Below are 19,736 nucleotides of genomic sequence, written 5' to 3' on the forward strand. Positions count from 1 at the left end.
GCTCAGTTCAGGGAACTGGAGCACAGATCTAATTCCCTAGATCAAGAGCCCCTCACCAGCGTCAAGGAACCTCCCTTGTGGGGTGTGATTGGTTTGCAACGTTGAACAATAGGAGTATCGTTTGTTTTGTTTAACATTACGTACACATTTTACCCAGCACTTGCGTTTCCTAATACATTGCACAGCATTTTTTTCTTGGATGAGACGGCAACGATCGGCAAGGTAATGAACACCTTAAAAAAAAAAAATTGCCCATACACCATGCCGTGTGTGGGAATAGAACCCTGGACCTTGTGACTGGAAGTCGAATGTTATCACCACTCCAGTATTTGACTGTCACCGCCTCGATGGCAGGTTCAAGGCGAAGGCCACGTCCGCTGGTGTGTGGTGAAGTGAACCATAAATACGACGCCCTGTTCTGGACAGCAAGTTGAAGGTTCTTGTCATCTCCGAAATAGTGTTACTAACTTTTCCGCTGTATAGCCCTTGTGGTTTAGCGCTTCTTTTTGATTATAATAATTAGACGTTTCCACTCGATCAGAATCCCCCTTTATTTTCAGTTGATTCTTCATTCATTTTCGATAAAGAAGTTAGACAGCTTTAGATGTGCCGTGCCCAAATAACTAAATATACCAATGTATTGTTTGGTTTTAAATTCTTTATTATTTGTTTCATTAAATATATATAATCAACACAGGTCTGGCATGTAACATACATTTATCGTTTATGGTTTGAATCAAATTAGTTTATGTACGTTAATTAATCGAGTTAGGTTTGGTGTGGTTAGATTGCCTTGTATTCAAAAAATAAACCAGTTTTAACATACCTTAATGCCAAATAAGGCAATACGTATTACATAGACGAAATCTGAAACTCGAACAGAAAACAGACCTGCACTCAGGCACGTCAACAATCACCATTTGTCAACGTCACACATTTGAAGTTTTTTTTTTTTTTTTTTTTTTTAAGTAATGTACAGACGTTTATTAAGAGGATGGGCTGAGTACAGCTATCTTCATGGTACCCTTTTTCATTTAGTTTAAAAGGCTTATTTGTTTGCTAAACATAATGCGGGTGTGCGTGTGAGCATTATATAGGGAAGCTCAACTTAAGTTCATATTATGACCTCTGCTCCCCTCCACTTTTACAAGAATGTCTGTTAACATGCACATTATTGGTATTTACAACTTTGGGTTTCAGTAGGTTTTACTCAGTGAATATGAATATATAATAGATTTAAATGGGTCACAAGAATGCTGATATGATCAATTTTCCCTGAGGAAATTGGTGAAAGCCGTTGTGTTGGCCTAGCGAATCTAAATACCCAGCAATTCGGCTACATAAAAATATTACTTTGTATGTACGGTAGTGTAAATATTATGACAACAGTAACGGTTATAATGAACAAACAGTTGACAGTGAGCAGGTATATTTTTTGTTTAATGCTGATGCTACATGTTCCGTTAAATTTAAACAGTTAACATTAAAAATATAATGTTGGGTGTGATAGAACATCTATTAAGTGATTTATACTGTCCGCATAGATAATGCCCATCTTGTATAATGGGCCCCTCAAGGAAGGTTCCTTGATGTTGGTGAGGGGCTCTTGATTTAGGGAATTGGATCTGTGCTCCAGTTCCCCGAATTAAGCCTGAATGCCTTCCACATCCCCCCCCCAGGCGCTGTATAATCCTCCGGGTTTAGCGCTTCCCCCTTGATTATAATAATAATAATTGTATAATGGGAAGCAGTGAAATGTACATATTCAAGAAATAAATAATATTTAAAAAATGGTGATGAAATTAGCCGAATTATGAATATTTTGGGGAAGATGGCGAGAAATTTGTCTTTTGAAAGTTACTTTTTTAACTCATGATGCGCTCATCTGATGTTTATCCATCAAACATCATCTCTCCACCTTGTCCATCTCTTTGCCGCTGCATCTCTCTCTCTCTCCCTCAGCATGTTAACTTGTGGGTTGGTAGATATAATCAGCTGCTAAAAAGTGTGCATGTTTGTCAGGACAATATGTGCAGCACCTGAGATCCTCTCATTCAGTCTCATTACTAAGGTGCTCTATAATCCCCAAGGGTTTAGCGCTTCCCTAGGAATATAGTAATAAATTATGTCGTCCGTCTCTCCCCCTCCTATGGCTCCTGCCCCTCTATCTCCTCCCCTCTGCTGTGCAGTGCTCTACACTGCAAGTGTAGTCTTTTCCATGAATATAACTGTGATCATATTAAATGCTCACCAGTTGTTAGGCCATAATTCACCTGGACTTTTGTTGTTATAAAGTATTCATTATCCCTAAAATAGCGATTAAAGTAACATCTTGGTGTATATATCCTCCAAGATGCACATGTATATTGTGTACTCCGTTAGATACGTCTCGGTATATACACCATGAGAGAGGGCTTTGCTGTCAGGCTGAAATAAGTGGGTGTTCCGTAGCTTGGTTGGTAGCGCACTCAGTTCTCTGATAGTGTCCACGGTTCGATCCCTGGTACGGGTGGAAACATTGGACGTGTTAACTTACACCGGCAGTCCCTGTTCACCTAGCAGCAAGTAGGTACCAGGGTGTTAACCAACTGGTGTGGGTCGCAACCAGGGGGTGGTAGTATACCTTACATGGGGGGCTGGGCTTTAATATGAGCTGAGGTAGGATACAGCTCTTAGCCGGTAAAATTGATTTGCGTAACAAAAATAATTAGTAATTTCTTACGTTTTATTCCCCTCATATGAGGGGAGTAAACAACTTTACTTGCTAATTGTTAGACTGGCTTCTCTGTTACCCGTTTTTTTTTTGTCTGGTGTTTTATGTTTACCTGGAAAGGGTTTTGGGGGTCAACGCCCCCGTGGCCCGGTCTGAGACCAGGCCTCATGGTGGATCAGGGACTGATCAACCAGGCTGTTACTGCTGGCCGCATGCAAGCTGACGTACGAACCACAGCCGGGTTGGTCAGGTACTGACTTTAGGTGCCTGTCCAGTGCCTTCTTGAAGACAGCCACTTGGTAATTAATATTGTAAAGCATCTCTCTGCCTTTTCAAATAGATGAATGAAAAAAAATGTTGCACATTCAAATTCACCTAAAACTCTGATTTGGCAAACTTATATATATATATATATATATATATATATATATATATATATATATATATATATATATATATATATATATATATAAATTCTAATAACTTAGGAAATTTTCAAAATAATGTATATATTCTTTTGTTACAGATGTGTGGGGAAGCTTTTACTTGCCGTTTCTATATTCTCTCATCTCGTGTTTGGGGGTCCTCATGCTCCTCTGTAAGTACCACCACATTTCCTGCTATTTCCTGATATTATGGATTAAACTTGCCATCCCATTGTTACTTAACTGACCATTACTCTCTCAAAAGGGATGTTGAGAGATTTTGAGCAAGGTGAATTGCTTAGTTTGAGGAAGAATTTTAAATGTGCTGGCATAGTATTTATTAATACAGCATAAACCAAAAATATGTTGCCTTTTTTCTTGGTTTACAATTGTGGCCTTGTATTCTCCTTCTTGATTGTGCTAGGAAGTCTTCTCAACTCTTTGTTCATATTCTTTTATGATTGCTTTTTATGATGTCTTGTTTTTTCATCCTGTCAACCAGTAAGGAAATTTTTTAATATTTGCAGCTTTGCTTTGTAACTGTATCTACAGATATATATATATATATATATATATATATATATATATATATATATATATATTATTTTTTATTATCACACTGGCCGATTCCCACCAAGGCAGGGTGGCCCGAAAAAGAAAAACTTTCACCATCATTCACTCCATCACTGTCTTGCCAGAAGGGTGCTTTACACTACAGTTTTTAAACTGCAACATTAACACCCCTCCTTCAGAGTGCAGGCACTGTACTTCCCATCTCCAGGACTCAAGTCCGGCCTGCCGGTTTCCCTGAACCCCTTCATAAATGTTACTTTGCTCACACTCCAACAGCACGTCAAGTATTAAAAACCATTTGTCTCCATTCACTCCTATCAAACATGCTCACACATGCCTGCTGAAAGTCCAAGCCCCTCGTACACAAAACCTCCTTTACCCCCTCCCTCCAACCTTTCCTAGGCTGACCCCTACCCCGCCTTCCTTCCACTACAGACTGATACACTCTTGAAGTCACTCTGTTTCGCTCCATTCTCTCTACATGTCCGAACCACCTCAACAACCCTTCCTCAGCCCTCTGGATAACAGTTTTGGTAATCCCGCACCTCCTCCTAACTTCCAAACTACGAATTCTCTGCATTATATTCACACCACACATTGCCCTCAGACATGACATCTCCACTGCCTCCAGCCTTCTCCTCGCTGCAACATTCATCACCCATGCTTCACACCCATATAAGAGCGTTGGTAAAACTATACTCTCATACATTCCCCTCTTTGCCTCCAAGGACAAAGTTCTTTGTCTCCACAGACTCCTAAGTGCACCACTCACTCTTTTTCCCTCATCAATTCTATGATTCACCTCATCTTTCATAGACCCATCTGCTGACACGTCCACTCCCAAATATCTGAATACGTTCACCTCCTCCATACTCTCTCCCTCCAATCTGATATTCAATCTTTCATCAATTAGGTGATGAAAGATTGAATATCAGATTGGAGGGAGAGAGTATGGAGGAGGTGAACGTACGTGTGTGTGTGTGTGTGTGTGTGTGTGTGTGTGTGTGTGTGTGTGTGTGTGTGTGTGTGTGTGTGTGTGTGTGTGTGTGTGTGTGTGTGTGTGTGTGTGTGTGTGTGTGTGTGTGTGTGTGTGTGTGTGTGTGTGTGTGTGTGTGTGTGTGTGTGTGTGTGTGTGTATATATATATATATATATATATATATATATATATATATATATATATATATATATATATATATATATAATCTATAATATATATATATATATATATATATATATATATATATATATATATATATATATATATATCTACACTTAAAATTAATGTATTTGGTATAAATTCTTCAGTGTGTACACCTGTTGGGCTGGCTCACTTGTTTACTGCCATGGGACGACTTATGGTAAAACCTGGATTCCTAAGAGACTTGGCAGAAGAGTACCAAGCTACAGTACTTCAGGAAGATGCCCTGGCTCGGCAGTTAGCACGTCCCTCCCAGCCTCATGCCAGGCCTATCACTCGCTCTATCTCTAATACTCCAACTGCAGAGGACATTTTGCATCAATATTATGCTGTAAAGAAAACGAGAGTTAAACTTGGTACGTTTGTTGAATTCTTTTTTTTTTTTTTTTTTTTTTTTTACTAAATACAATATCCTTAGTTGTGCATTTTGGTTGGTGTCAGTAATTACACTAAAAAATGCAATAGTAAGAGAATGTAACCTTAATAAATGCACTTGGAGGCTGTTAGCTTTCAGAATTTAACGAGTTTTAAAATTCGACTGCACAGTATAGTAAAAAAAATTCTGTTGAAAATAGATAAAACAGTAACATTACATAAAGTGGGTAATGCTCCTAGAAAGCCACTGTTGGTGACAGCTGGGTAAGAGTTGTGCTGCTCCAAACACTTGACCCTTAGGGATAACTTGAATCAGAGGAAGGAAGAGGGAGGGGGGACCCCACAGCACGTACGTGGTAATGAACCCAGATTTTTGCTCGGAACTTAATGCTAATGCTGATTTTTTCATTTTTTCTGGTACAGTATGTACTATATAGAATTTTTAGCACATGAAATTTTGTTAGTATATTTTGAATTGCAAAAAAGGGCACTGTGATTTTGGATTGTAAAAGGGTTTACTATTTGGTTATTCTTGTTATAATTTACCCTATGAGGATGTTTGCTAGTGGAAAGATTCTGTTTATAAATGTAGGAATCTTTGTTACAGTATAGAGATTGAAATTATGTACATGAACACAGATGCTGTAGATATTACCAGTACACTGTCTTTTGCAGAAGAGCGTCGTCGTGCAGGAATATTTCAGCGCACTTTAGCATATCCACTTGCACTACTATTGCTGCTAGCACTCACTGGTACAGCCGTTGTCATAGTGGGCCTCAACACTTTGCAGTTACTTGTTGGTATCAAGGCCCTGCCACTGGCTTCAGCACCAGCCATATTGGGAGAAGCTCAACAAGGAAAGGTGACTCGTTCATTTCCTCTTGAATTCATTGAACTATTTTCTTGCTTCAACTCATTTAAATCCTAATTAAATATAAGATGTACTACAAACCCCAATGATGCAATCCGCATCTGTTGGCTAGCACTCGGGTGCCTAGTTACTGCTAGGTGTAGAGGGGGCAACGGGTGCAAGAAAACAAGTCCAGTGTCTACAAGACTGAAACTAGATCATTCGGTTGAGCCAAAGATGCTAAGCAGCTACGAGCTGGTAAAACGGTGATTCAGTGAGCAACAGTGGAAGTGTTTTCTTTGTTAGGTCACCCTCTGTCAGTAGGAGATGGCTGGCGTTGGAAAAAAATTGGCATTTTTTCATCAAATGCATTCATGTTTTGCATTTTTTTATTTATGCATGTTTGGAAGGCTCATTGATTGTTAGTAGAGATTGGTTGAGAATTGTTGATTTAATAAACACAATTTTGTTAAAGCTGAATTATGAATACTATTAGCATTTTTAGTTTTTAGTTTTTATACCAAATACAGTGGACCCTCGAATTTAGTAGTGCCGTTTCTGTATACAAAACTATTTTTATTATCTATAAAATGTATTTTTTGTTAATATTTTTGGGTGTCTGGAATGGTTTAATTGGATTTACATTATTTCCTATGGGAAATATTAACGAAACATATATTTTATAGATAAAAATAGTTTTGCATACAGAAAAGGCACTACTAAATTCGAGGGTCCACTGTACTGTACATTAATATTTCATGTGTGCTCATTTTACACGTGTGAGAAATTAATGTTAGATTTAATAAATAATTATTTTAAAGCTGAGTTATAAGTAATATTTTTCCTCCATTAGTAGTTCACCATATACACTGATGTTTTGTTTGTTCATGTTATGCCTGTGATAAGCTCTCGTGTGTGGAAGAGATTGGACAAATCCGTAGATTTAATAAACATGATGTTCTCTAATGTCCATTTGTTGACATGCCACCACTCACTTTTCCCACGACACAACCCAGGGATGCAGTAACCCTAATCACTACCTTCTTGAACAGCTATAAAACCTTGGCTTTCAGATCTATGTTTTACTGTTCCTTATTACAGTATTAACAATTGCATCACTACACTACTACTGTTCAGTTTATTGCTGTTAACATCTTTTCGTAATAATGGTGATAAAACCTGTATTTCAATATACACTGATATCTAATGGAGTTTCACGTTAGCACAGTGCCTCAGTAACCTCTTGGTGGTATGGCGAGTCATTTATTTTTCTTAATGCATTATAAATAATACTTTATTCATTAGTAGCTAACTATATGCATTACGTTCAAACGCAGAATGGAGGTGAGAGTTATTGCATACTGTATATCGGCCTCATACGAGGCCCTCCAGTATAATTTTCCCAGCTTCTGAAAACTGTCAGTGTGAGGGCAAAATATAGGGTACTCTTCTTACTACTATATTTTTTTCATGCAAGTTAGTGCCATACATTATATTATTTGCAGAGGACAGTGCTTCTGTTTGTGCTGGGGCCTGTTGGTGCTGTCTTAGAGGTTGTACTCATCTTGTACCTGATTGCTGCATCCCTACTGGGTTGCTATTCCTTGCCTGTTATAGCCAAGATCCGTCCCAAGCCACGAGACACACCCATGGTGCATGTCATTGCCAACTGTGTCGTCATACTGATTCTTTCTAGTGCTTTGCCACTTCTGGCTAGAACGCTAGGTAAGTGAATGGTTAAATGTTGGTGCTGAAAAGGTGTACAATATGTGGATTTTTTTTCTTTCAATGAATCGGCTCTATCCCACAGAGGAACATGGCTGGAGGAGGGGTTACTGTCCCCTTGCTCCTGGCATTTTAGTTACCTCTTATGACACACATGGCTTATGGAGGAAGAATTCTATGGATTTAAGTTATAATGTAATGACTTGTATTTCACTTCACAGAAAATTTGGAGTATGGAAATTAGGAGAAGGTGTGGAGTTAATAAAAGTATTTGAGGGCTGAAGAGGGGTTGTTGAGGTGGTTTGGTCATTTAGAGAGAATGGATCAAAGTAAAATGACATGGAGAGCGTATAAATCTGTAGGGGAAGGAAGGCGGGGTAGGGGTCGTCCTCGAAAAGGTTGGAAGGAAGGGGTAAGGGAGGTTTTGTGGGCGAGGGACTTGGACTTCCAGCAAGCGTGCATGAGTGTGTTCCATAGGAGTGAATGGAGACGAATGGTATTTGGGACCTGACGATCTGTTGGAGTGTGAGCAGGGTGATATTTAGTGAAGGGATTCAGGGAAACCGGTTATTTTTATTTAGCCGGACTTGAGTCCTGGAAATGGGAAGTACAATGCCTGCACTCTAAAGGAGGGGTTCGCGATATTAGCAGTTTGGAGGGATATGTTGTGTATCTTTATATGTACATGCTTCTAAACTGTTGTGTTCTGAGCACCTCTGCAAAAACAGTGATTATGTGTGAGTGAGGTGAAAGTGTTGAATGATGAAAGTATTTTCTTTTTGGGGAATTTCTTTTTGGGTCACCCTGCCTCGGTGGGAGACGGCCGACTTGTTAAAAAAAACAAAAGAAGTAGAATATATCTATGGGTTTTTGTTAAGGATGCCTCATTGCATTTATGTACAGTAAAGTATTTGAAACTTAAACCAGTTGTGTATTTTTGTAAAATGAAGCTTTGTATTGTAGTTGAAAAGTGTAGTTCTCTAGGTGTCATTGGGAGAATAAATTTTAGGTATCCTTACATAGACAGGATATCCTGTACTGTACAGTTGTTTTCAGAGTCTTTCATCTTTGGTTTGCTGCAGTAACTAAAGAATGTCTTCTGTTTGGCTTTAATCTGTTTGTACTTCTGTATTCTCTTAAAAGGTTTGTATTTTAGTTGGCTCAGTTGGATAATTTTGTGAGCACTGGGATTAGCAAAAATAAGCAGAATCCCCTTCAAATACTCCACACATTTTCTGACCATATGGATGTCTTTGATTGTCTGTTTAACTTTGTGGCCCAGTAATTTTTTTTTCCTCCTAGATCCAGTTTTTTGAATGATGTTATTTGACAAGTCTGCAAAAATCAAATGCCAAGCTTCACATCCATAGTGTTGTCATTAATATACCTTTTAATCTTATACTTTATTTACATCAAATAATTAGTGAATTAATAGCACTGTATTTCTTTCTTTTTTGGGTCACCCTGCCTCGGTGGGAGACGGCCGACTTGTTGAAAAAAAAAAAAAAAAAAAACTTATAATTAAAGCTAATATAGGATTTACATTGCAAAACTGGGAATAATAATTATTATAAATAACATAGAGCAAAGTAAAGTAAACCCTTGATATAATGGACCTTGATATAATACTTTTAAAATAATGGGCAAAAATCACTGGGTAAATTGTACTTCTAATTTCTTTTTCTATGTTTATTGAAATATAATTGTAAATTATGTTTAGTGTATTAGGTATATAGTAGTGCTTAAGTGCATTTTTTTTATTTTTTATTTTTTTTATTTTTATTTTTAACATTATTCTGATTTGACAGACTCGGACAATCCCCTCTTTCCCTGTTCATTATATTGATGGTTTACACTGAAGAAAGTATAAATTGAGCACAGAGTTTACATCAAAATTGAGAAGATAATATGACATCTTCTGTAGTTTGGGATAAGACTGATGTATAGTATACATGAGCACAAATGTTGCTACTTAGCAGTAATTATGTAACTGTACATAGTGTGATAAATATTTATTTACAAAAATGTTGGGTCTTATCATATTTTACCTTTCATGAGAGTTGGTGTATGAAATTTTGTAGAAAGTGATTTGGTGCATTGAGGACTAGATCCCCTATTACTATTGATAGACTGAAAATAGCTTTACATTTTTTACTAATGAATATGTAGTGGTTAACATACTGGCTTTATATATGTAGGGTTGGCATTGGATTCCTTCACAATTCCTCCATGTTTTTCATGAGTGAGGGACATTTCAGCTTCCAAACATAATTTGGCTATGTTGTCGCTTAGTGATGAAAGGTGTGTGGCTTTTCCTTGATTGCCTTATCAGTTTTTATTATCAGCAGCATGTACATTGTTCTATGATAGTGATTTAATAACTATTTTTATATCCCCAGGGATCACAAATTTTGACTTGCTGGGAGACTTTGGTAAGATCAGTTGGCTGGGCAACTTCTGGATAGTGTTGGGTTACAATATACTTTTTGCCACAGCAGCAGCATGGTGTTTGGTGAAAAAGTTTACTGCAACTATTAGACATGAAATATACATGAGGTGAGAAAGTGCACAACAATATTGTTTTGTACAGTATGTAAGGTTGCTTGCCATTTACCATAATGGTCAGCTAAGTCAGAGTTCAGTGATTTTCTGGAAAGAGAAACTCAATTCCCTTGAAAACTACTAGGAGTATGTTAGTAATTTTCCTTGTACTTGTAGGGAAGTATTAAACTGCCCTGGACTTTTGATGCATAACACCTACAGAGACCTGTGTTTTTTGTCTTGGCATATTAATCGCATGCCTACTTTTTATTGGAGCTACTTGAACACTTTGCCATGCTTCATTTCATATTCCGAAGTAATTCATAATTCCTGTATTTTTAACCATTACTCCTGGTTTTAAGACATGCCCAGTAGTTCAGATGTTTGAGTGAATGCTGACAGTTAATGTTCCCTACAAAGTCTGAATTAGACATAATTTCTGATTTATTTGCAGTCTAAAAGTAACTAGTACTGTAACAGTCATTGGTTTTACTTCTCTTGAAGATTTTCAATCCATAATTTGTGTACACACTTTAAATTTATACATACCCTAATTATGATAATTTTGAATTAATAGTAAATTAGTTAATGAAAATTAAAATAAAATGGTAAAAAATGCAGACAAGTCTGTGGTATAAATTACAATACCAAAACTCATCATGATTTTGTACACACCCTTAACACCATAAATAATTATGCACTTAACCTAGGGTGGATAGGGAAGCCATGTGTCAGATGTTGCAAATATATAGAATAGGAGGTAGGCTACTAAAAGAAGTTAGTTTCTATAGACATAGTGAGGTTCAGATTAGGGTATGTAGAGGGAGGGGGGATGACTATTTCCCAGTGAGTGTAAAACTTGGACAGGAATGTGTGATGTCACCATGGTTGTTTAACTTACTTATATAGATGGTGTTGTAGAAGAAGTGAATGTTAGGGTGTTGGGGAGGGATAGGATCAATAAAGGTTAGACCTGATACAAAGTGAGAGTTGTTACAGGTGCTCTTTGTTAAGACAGTTCTTTTGGGAGGGTCTGAAGAGAAATTGCAAAGGTTGGTAGAGGAATTTGGGTGGGTATATACAAGGAAATGAAAAGCTAACATAGGAAAGAACAAGGTGATGAGGAAAACAAAAAAAAACCTAGGCATTGAAAAATTGGATATCAAAGTGGAGGAAGTACATGCATTTAGATATTTGGAAGTGGACCAGTGGATGGATCTGAAAGATGTGGTGAACCATAGAATTGACAAAGGGGGTGGGGAAGGAGGGAAGGTGGGTGATGATTTTGAAGCATCTACAGAGACAAAGAACTTCAACAATCGAGGTTAAAAGAGGAGTGTACCAGAGTATAATGGTGCCAACACTGTTCATTTGGTGTAAAGTATGGCTTTTAAACATTATAGTGAGGTGGTGGTTAGAGGCAGTGGAGACTTTGCATTTGAGGACAATGTGTGGTGTGAATATTATGCAGAGAATTCAGATCTTGGAGGTTATATGGTGTGGAGGTTACCAAAAGTATTATTTAGAGGACTGAGGAGGGATTGTTAGGATGGAGCACAATTGGATGCTAGGAAGGTGTATAAACCTAGGATGGAGGGAATGAGGGGCTGGGGTCATCCCAGGAAATGGAGGGAGGGGTATAGGAGGCTTTAGGTGTAACCAGCAGGCTGGTGTGTGCAATAGATAGTGACTTGGTGCTGTTTGTGTGAGCAAGATACCATTTATGAAGGGATTCAGGGAAAACGAGTTATCCAAACTTGAGTCCTGGAGGTGGGAAGGGTAGTACTTGTATTCTGAAGGAGGGGGTTGGGATTTTACAGTTTGGAGGGGCATCTGCACTGTAATGATGATGTGCCTCTGGCATGTATGTTAAAAATAAAATAAATTTAGGATTTTGTTATTCTTGAGCACCTGTTGTTTCATGAGATTAAGAAGTGTCTGCATGCCAAGCCGTAAATGCAACAACAGTAATGAAGGAGAAATACTGAAGTTTATATTCAAGAGTGACGGTATGATCATCTGGATCATAAGCTCTAAAAAACAGATGTGCTTTCACTGACAGAGAAGTCAGTTGGAGGGCACCAGTCACTGGATGAATCCAAAGTCAGCTGTGTGGTAGCACTGGACATTGCTGGTGCTTTCAACCGGGTGTGGCACCAGGGCCTCTTAACAAAACTTCAAGCACTGGGAATTGCAGGCTCTACGCTATGTCTCCTCAGTGATTACCTTCATGGTAGATCTCTAAGTGTAGTTCTCAATGGAACGGAATCAGCAAGACATCCTATTGGGGCAAGTGTTCCACAAGGAAGCGTGCTGGGTCCATTGTTATGGAATGTCTACTTCAACGACCTTCTTCATCTCATCCCAGAATCACATGCATATGCAGACGACTGTACACTGACATTCACTTATCCAAGAGAAGAAATGCCAGGTGCTCTAAGCTACATCAATCACCAGCTGAGAGCTATATCAGTTTGGGGAAGTAGATGGCAAGTAACATTTGCACCTGAGAAAACGCAAATGATGATCGTCTCTAGGCACCATGATGGTAATGCTGGTGCAGTAGTAAGGATGAATGGGAGGGTGTTGGCACCTGGAGAAGAAGTTGATATCCTTGGGGTGAAATTTGACTCCAAACTAACCATGAAGAACCATGTTGTAAATCTTGCAAACAAGGCAGCCAGGAAGCTTACAGCACTTCGCCATATCTCGCATCTGCTTGACAGTAGGGGTTGCAAGATCCTGTACGAGGCACAAGTACGCTCACACCTTGAGTATGCTCCACTTTCTTGGTTTGCCTCCCCCCCCCCTCTCATCTGCGACTGCTTGACAGAGTAGAGAACAGAGCAAGACGTCTCATCTCTCGCCTGGACCCATCCTGGATAGATCTGTCATTTCAGCAGAGCCTTCAACATAGGAGGGATGTGGGTAGCCTTACTGTTATGTACAAGGCCAATATTGTCAAAATACCACACTTGGATCCACTTCGAGGACAGCGTGAAACAAGCTTTTATGCCACAAGACGGGCAGAAAGCAGCAACTTCACTCTGGCTGTACCCTTCTCCAGAACATCACTCCATCTGAGATCATACATACCCAGGATGACTCGAGTATGGAACACATTCGTACAGCATAATGATGTCAACGAGATAGTCAGTTGATCAAATGAAAATGCTGGCCCACAGATGGCTCCAACTTCATCCTGTTCCCTACTTGTATGTCTCATAACAATAAAAATGCTTTCAAATGAGCTGATGTAGGTAACAGCTCTTAGCTTGCCAATAAAGTTAGGAATCCTTAACCTGTAAATAGCTTGTCAATAAAGCTAGGGATCCTAACCTTGTCAAACCCTGTGTATATATATAAAAAAAAAAAAAAGAGAAATCATTCACTGACAGAAGTCTGTCAGTGAATGATTTCTCTCCAACAGACTCTAAAAGAGTCTGTGACAGTTTGCAGAAATATTCCCAAGTCCAGTGTAAAAGATACAAGCATTTCAGCAAGATAGTTGGGTATCTTAAACTTTGTAACTTGAAATGTTAAAATGTTCAAATATTAACAACCAGACGTGTAGAAAGATCCTCTTAGCATCAGGTGTAGACAGGTTTTTCTAAAATCATGTATGGTAGTGTTCAAATTAATAAGTATAAATTTTGTCTTTCAGATTTAAATTACTAGCCATGTGGCTTGTGAAGCGTGACACCTTCAAGCTGCCAGCACATGTAATGAATGGAAGCATAATGAATCCAGGAAATATAAAGGAGGAATGAAATTATTGACTGGGTTATGAAAACCCACTTGTAAGATCCTAACTTGTACAAGTGAAGTGGATCTTTTATGTATGTAACATTATAGTGTGTACACATTCAACTTCTTAAAGAATGTGCTAAATTAATGCATCTCTTTGCTTGACAAAACCTGTGGAAGTGAGGTGAGCAAGAACCCATTTCTCATTGTTGGCAACAATAGCTTGATGATATACATTGCAAGTTGCAGTGCTTAAGAATTTAAAATTTTGGGCATGGATTAAAATGTTTTGTCAGTGGGAGAGCATTGTCATTCCAGGTAAAGTTTAATATAGCAGACTACAATTTGTACATAGAGAAAATGTGTAATTTGTTTGACAGAAAGATTGGTGACGATAATGTATTTAGGTACAGAATTGTAATAATTAACTATATTACTTGATTATAGTAGCTAAGTATTAGGAGTCAAATAAGTAAGTAGCATAAGTTGTAATACATTCACATACCACTTTTCCCAGAATGAAACATGGTTTTGCCTAACGAATTTCTCCTACCCTTCCCATCCTTTATGTAAAGACATAATTAGTAATGTTCGAACATAGGTAAATTATAGTCAATGGGCATATTGATTGAGGAAGAGAATTGCATTTACAATAAGTTAAGGAGCTGGAGAATGTATTCTTTAGTTATAAATTTTCATATTAAACTGAGGGCACCATTCAGTGGGTTTAATTAAGCTGTGGTATACTGACAGCCATCAAGGTGGGAAGAACTGGAGATCCATCTGTTGCTAAAGCTGAACTGGCTATAAGACAAAAACTGCTTTAGACCTTAACTGATTCTGAAACTAGAAATGTTTAATCTATAGATGTAATATTCTATACTTGGACAAATTTAAACATGCTTGATTATCGGGAATGAAAATGATGAATTAGACAAATGTGCAACATCTGGGTGTCTTTGCTTGTATACAAGTCGCAGTACCCAAATGTTGCATGTGTGTGTGTAATTCATCATCTTGTTGGTACTGAATATCACTTCGTTCTTCATTCAACACACAAGCCGTATCTCACCGAAGCAGGGTTGCCCAAAAAGAAAAATGAAAGTTTCTCTTTTTGACTTTAGTAATGTATACAGGAGGGGCTACTAGCCCCTTGCTTCCAGCATTTTAGTCGCCTCTTATGACATGCATGGCTTACGGAGGAAGAATTACGTTCCACTTCCCAATAGAGAACATCACTGTTAATCAGGAATAAAAATGTAATGTGTGTTGTATTGAGAAGAGATGTCAACCTGTAGTTACTGTTGAGTCCTGTATAAAATATTGGTACATTGGCAACATGCCTATCTCAAAGCTGTGGGCTTAGTTTGTTTTCCCATGCATATTGTCATTCATAATATCTAGTGTGAAATGTCAGTTTACAGTATTTGCAAAGGTCAAGGGCACAGGCAAACCCATATGATTACCAGATGAATAAAATGAGGAGCACTATATGACTGAGGCCCACATCAATAGAAAATAAAAGGGGCAGGATTTGAAAATATTTTTACAAGTGTAGTTTGTTTATTGTAGAAATAACTTCCCTTTCTTGGATGATTCCTACTATCTTTTTCCCCAGATTTATACACCCTTTTTTGCCATCCTGTCCCTTTCTATCCTCTAAGAGCCCAAACTTCAAGCCCTTAGCTCTCTGAAATATATCCTTAGTGACCCCACACCATCTTCTAATTTCTTTGCTCCAAATTCTTAAACATGGCTTCTCCATTGCCTTTAGCTTCCTCACTGAAAGTTTCAAAACCCATGCTTTGCTTATATAAAAGTGTTTGTAACATTTCTCTCTCGGTTTGGAGGGATATGTTGTGTATCTTTATACGTATATGCTTCTAAGCTGTTGTGTTCTGAGCACCTCTGCAAAAACAATGATTGTGTGAGTGAGGTGAAATAGTTGAATGATGATGAAAGTATTTTCTTTTTCGGGATTTTCTTTCTTTTTTGGGTAACCCTGCCTCAGTGGGAGACTGCTGACTTGTTTAAAAAAAAAAAAAAAGATCTATCCACAGATTCATCCACACACACAACCACCCATTTTTTTCTTGATCTATTCTGTGATTCACCTCATCTTTAATAGTATACCCATTAACTGACATGTCCACTCCCAAATATCTAAATACATTCACTGCCTCCATACTCCTTCCTCTCCCAGTCTGATATTGATTTTTTTCATTGCCTAGACTTTTTGTTTCTCTCACTTTGCTCTTTTCTATATTCACTTTTAATTTCCTCTTGTATACCCTCCCAAATTAATCCCCCCTACCTTTGCAACTTATCTTTATGATCTTCCGAAAGAACTCTGTGGCAGTAAAGCAATTATCACAATTCCAACCTCCTACTTTTTTTTTCTTTCACTACATTCGTCATCTGGTAAGGCAGAGTAACCTAAAGAATAAAACACTTTCACCGTCATTCATTCAATAGCAGTCTTTTCAGAAGTATGCTGACATCATAATCAGATTACCCTGCAACTGTACCATGTGCGCCCCTCCCTCAGAGTGCAGGCACTGCCTTTCCCACCTCCAGGACTAAATCTAGTTAACCAGTTTCTCTGAATCCCTTAATAAAAGTTACCTTGCTCAAACTCCAACAGCATGTCCATTAAAAGCCATTGGACTCCATTCATCCTTATCTAGCATTCTCTCGCAAGCCTGCTGGATATTCAAGCCTCTAAACTCATAGCCACTTTTACCCCCTCCCTCATCTTTTGATCCTGCACCTTTCCCCAGCATCCTAGCATTCATTTCTTTTATAACTTCCTCTAGAAATGCGTAAAACAACCATTGTGACATAATTCATTCCTGTCTTAGTCCTACCTTTGCTGGAAAATAGTCCACCCTCTCCTACATTCCTTAACCTGACCCCTCAAGGGAGGTTCCTTGATACTGGTGAGGGGCTGTTGGTCTAGGAAATTTGATCTGTGCTCCAGTTCCTTGAATTAAGCCTGAATACCTTCCACCCCCCCTACATACGCTGTATAATCCTACAGGTTAAGCGCTCCCCCATTATTATTATCCGTAACCTGAGCCTTACTATTCATATAAATACTCTAATGCTTTGAGTAATGTACCACCTTCTCTATACATTTGTAACATGAGCCACATTGCTTTGCTATCAACCCTTTCATATGTTTTTTCTTAATTTAAAAATGCAACGAAAGCTCCTTACTGTTAGATAAGTATTGTACACTTATATGCCTCAATGTAAGCACATGGTCTGCACATCCTAAATCCTTGCTCCTGTGTAATCCTACTCTGTCTTCCCTTTAACTTTTTAAATTTTTTTACCATACACTTTACCCAGTATACTCAAGCTTATCCCCTTACACTCTCTCTCCCTCCCCCATCTCCCTCTCCCTCTCCCTCCCCCCTCCCCCCTCTCCCTCTCCCTCCCCCCTCCCCCCTCTCCCTCTCCCTCCCCCCTCCCCCCTCTCCCTCTCCCTCCCCCCTCTCCCCTCCCCCCTCTCCCCTCCCCCCTCTCCCCTCTCCCTCTCCCTCTCCCTCCCTCTGCCCCCTACTTTTACTGGGAAATCATTTCCCTCTTTCCTACATTCTCTAACTTGAGCCTCACTATCCTCGTAAAAACTCTTCACTGCTTTCAGTAACCTACCTCCTACACCATACACCTGCAACATCTGCCACATTGCCCCCCTATCCACCCTGTCATACACCTTTTCCAAATCCATAAGTGCCACAAAGACCTCTTTAGCCTTACCTAAATACTGTTCACTTAATGTTTCACTGTAAACACCTGGTCCACACACCCCCTACCTTTCCTAAAGCCTCCTTGTTCATCTGCTATCCTATTCTCCGTCTTACTCTTAATTCTTTCAATAATAACTCTACCATACACTTTACCAGGTATACTAAACAGACTTATCCCCCTATAATTTTTGCACTCTTTTGTCCCCTTTGCCTTTATGCAAAGGAACTATGCATGCTCTCTGCCAATCCCTAGGTACCTTACCCTCTTCCATACATTTATTAAATAATTGCACCAACCACTCCAAAACTATATCCCCACCTGCTTTTAACATTTCTATCTTTATCCCATCAATCCCGGCTGGCTTACCCCCTTTCATTTTACCTACTGCCTCACGAACTTCCCCCACACTCACAACTGGCTCTTCCTCACTCCTACAAGATGTTATTCCTCCTTGCCCTATACACGAAATCACAGCTTCCCTATCTTCATCAACATTTAACAATTCCTCAAAATATTCCCTCCATCTTCCCAATACCTCTAACTCTCCATTTAATAACTCTCCTCTCCTATTTTTAACTGACAAATCCATTTGTTCTCTAGGCTTCCTTAACTTGTTAATCTCACTCCAAAACTTCTTATTTTCAACAAAATTTGTTGATAACATCTCACCCACTCTCATTTGCTCTCTTTTTACATTGCTTCACCACTCTTTTAACCTCTCTTTTTCTCCATATACTCTTCTCTCCTTGCATCACTTCTACTTTGTAAAAACTTCTCATATGCTAACTTTTTCTCCCTTACTACTCCCTTTACATCATCATTCCACCAGTCGCTCCTCTTCCCTCCCGCACCCACTTTCCTGTAACCACAAACTTCTGCTGAACACTCTAACACTACATTTTTAAACCTACCCCATACCTCTTCGACCCCATTGCCTATGCTCTCATTAGCCCATCTATCCTCCAATAGCTGTTTATATCTTACCCTAACTGCCTCCTCTTTTAGTTTATAAACCTTCACCTCTCTCTTCCCTGATGCTTCTATTCTCCTTGTATCCCATCTACCTTTTACTCTCAGTGTAGCTACAACTAGAAAGTGATCTGATATATCTGTGGCCCCTCTATAAACATGTACATCTTGAAGTCTACTCAACAGTCTTTTATCTACCAATACATAATCCAACAAACTACTGTCATTTCGCCCTACATCATATCTTGTATACTTATTTATCCTCTTTTTCTTAAAATATGTATTACCTATAACTAAACCCCTTTCTATGCAAAGTTCAGTCAAAGGGCTCCCATTATCATTTACACCTGGCACCCCAAACTTACCTACCACACCCTCTCTAAAAGTTTCTCCTACTTTAGCATTCAGGTCCCCTACCACAATTACTCTCTCACTTGGTTCAAAGGCTCCTATACATTCATTCAACATCTCCCAAAATCTCTCTCTCTCCTCTACATTCCTCTCTTCTCCAGGTGCATACCCGCTTATTATGACCCACTTTTCGCATCCAACCTTTACTTTAATCCACATAATTCTTGAATTTACACATTCATATTCTCTCTTCTTCTTCCATAACTGATCCTTCAACATTACTGCTGCCCCTTCCTTTGCTCTAACTCTCTCAGATACTCCAGATTTAATCCCATTTATTTCCCCCTACCGAAACTCCCCTACCCCCTTCAGCTTTGTTTCACTTAGGGCCAGGACATCCAACTTCTTTTCATTCATAACATTAGCAATCGTCTGTTTCTTGTCATCTGCACTACATCCACGCACATTCAAGCATCCCAGTTTTATAAATTTTTTTTTTTTTTTTTTTTT

General features: G+C 38.7%; 1 protein-coding gene across 2 annotated transcripts in view; it reads left to right on the forward strand.

The window, feature by feature from the left end:
• lili (LMBR1-like protein) overlaps positions 1 to 16,268 on the forward strand; it is a 90,934-nt gene extending 74,666 nt beyond the window's left edge. For both annotated transcript variants that reach the window (XM_070082576.1, XM_070082577.1), the window contains 6 exons: positions 3,240 to 3,311; positions 5,019 to 5,267; positions 5,962 to 6,149; positions 7,643 to 7,862; positions 10,262 to 10,418; positions 14,068 to 16,268. In XM_070082576.1, the coding sequence (XP_069938677.1) occupies positions 3,240 to 3,311; positions 5,019 to 5,267; positions 5,962 to 6,149; positions 7,643 to 7,862; positions 10,262 to 10,418; positions 14,068 to 14,173 (992 nt within the window). In that variant the 3' untranslated portion in view covers positions 14,174 to 16,268. The remainder of the gene's footprint in view (positions 1 to 3,239; positions 3,312 to 5,018; positions 5,268 to 5,961; positions 6,150 to 7,642; positions 7,863 to 10,261; positions 10,419 to 14,067) is intronic.
• Positions 16,269 to 19,736: the final 3,468 nt, after the last annotated feature.

The sequence above is a fragment of the Cherax quadricarinatus genome, chromosome 7, assembly GCF_038502225.1.
Source record: "Cherax quadricarinatus isolate ZL_2023a chromosome 7, ASM3850222v1, whole genome shotgun sequence".
Taxonomy (NCBI): Eukaryota; Metazoa; Arthropoda; class Malacostraca; order Decapoda; family Parastacidae; genus Cherax; species Cherax quadricarinatus.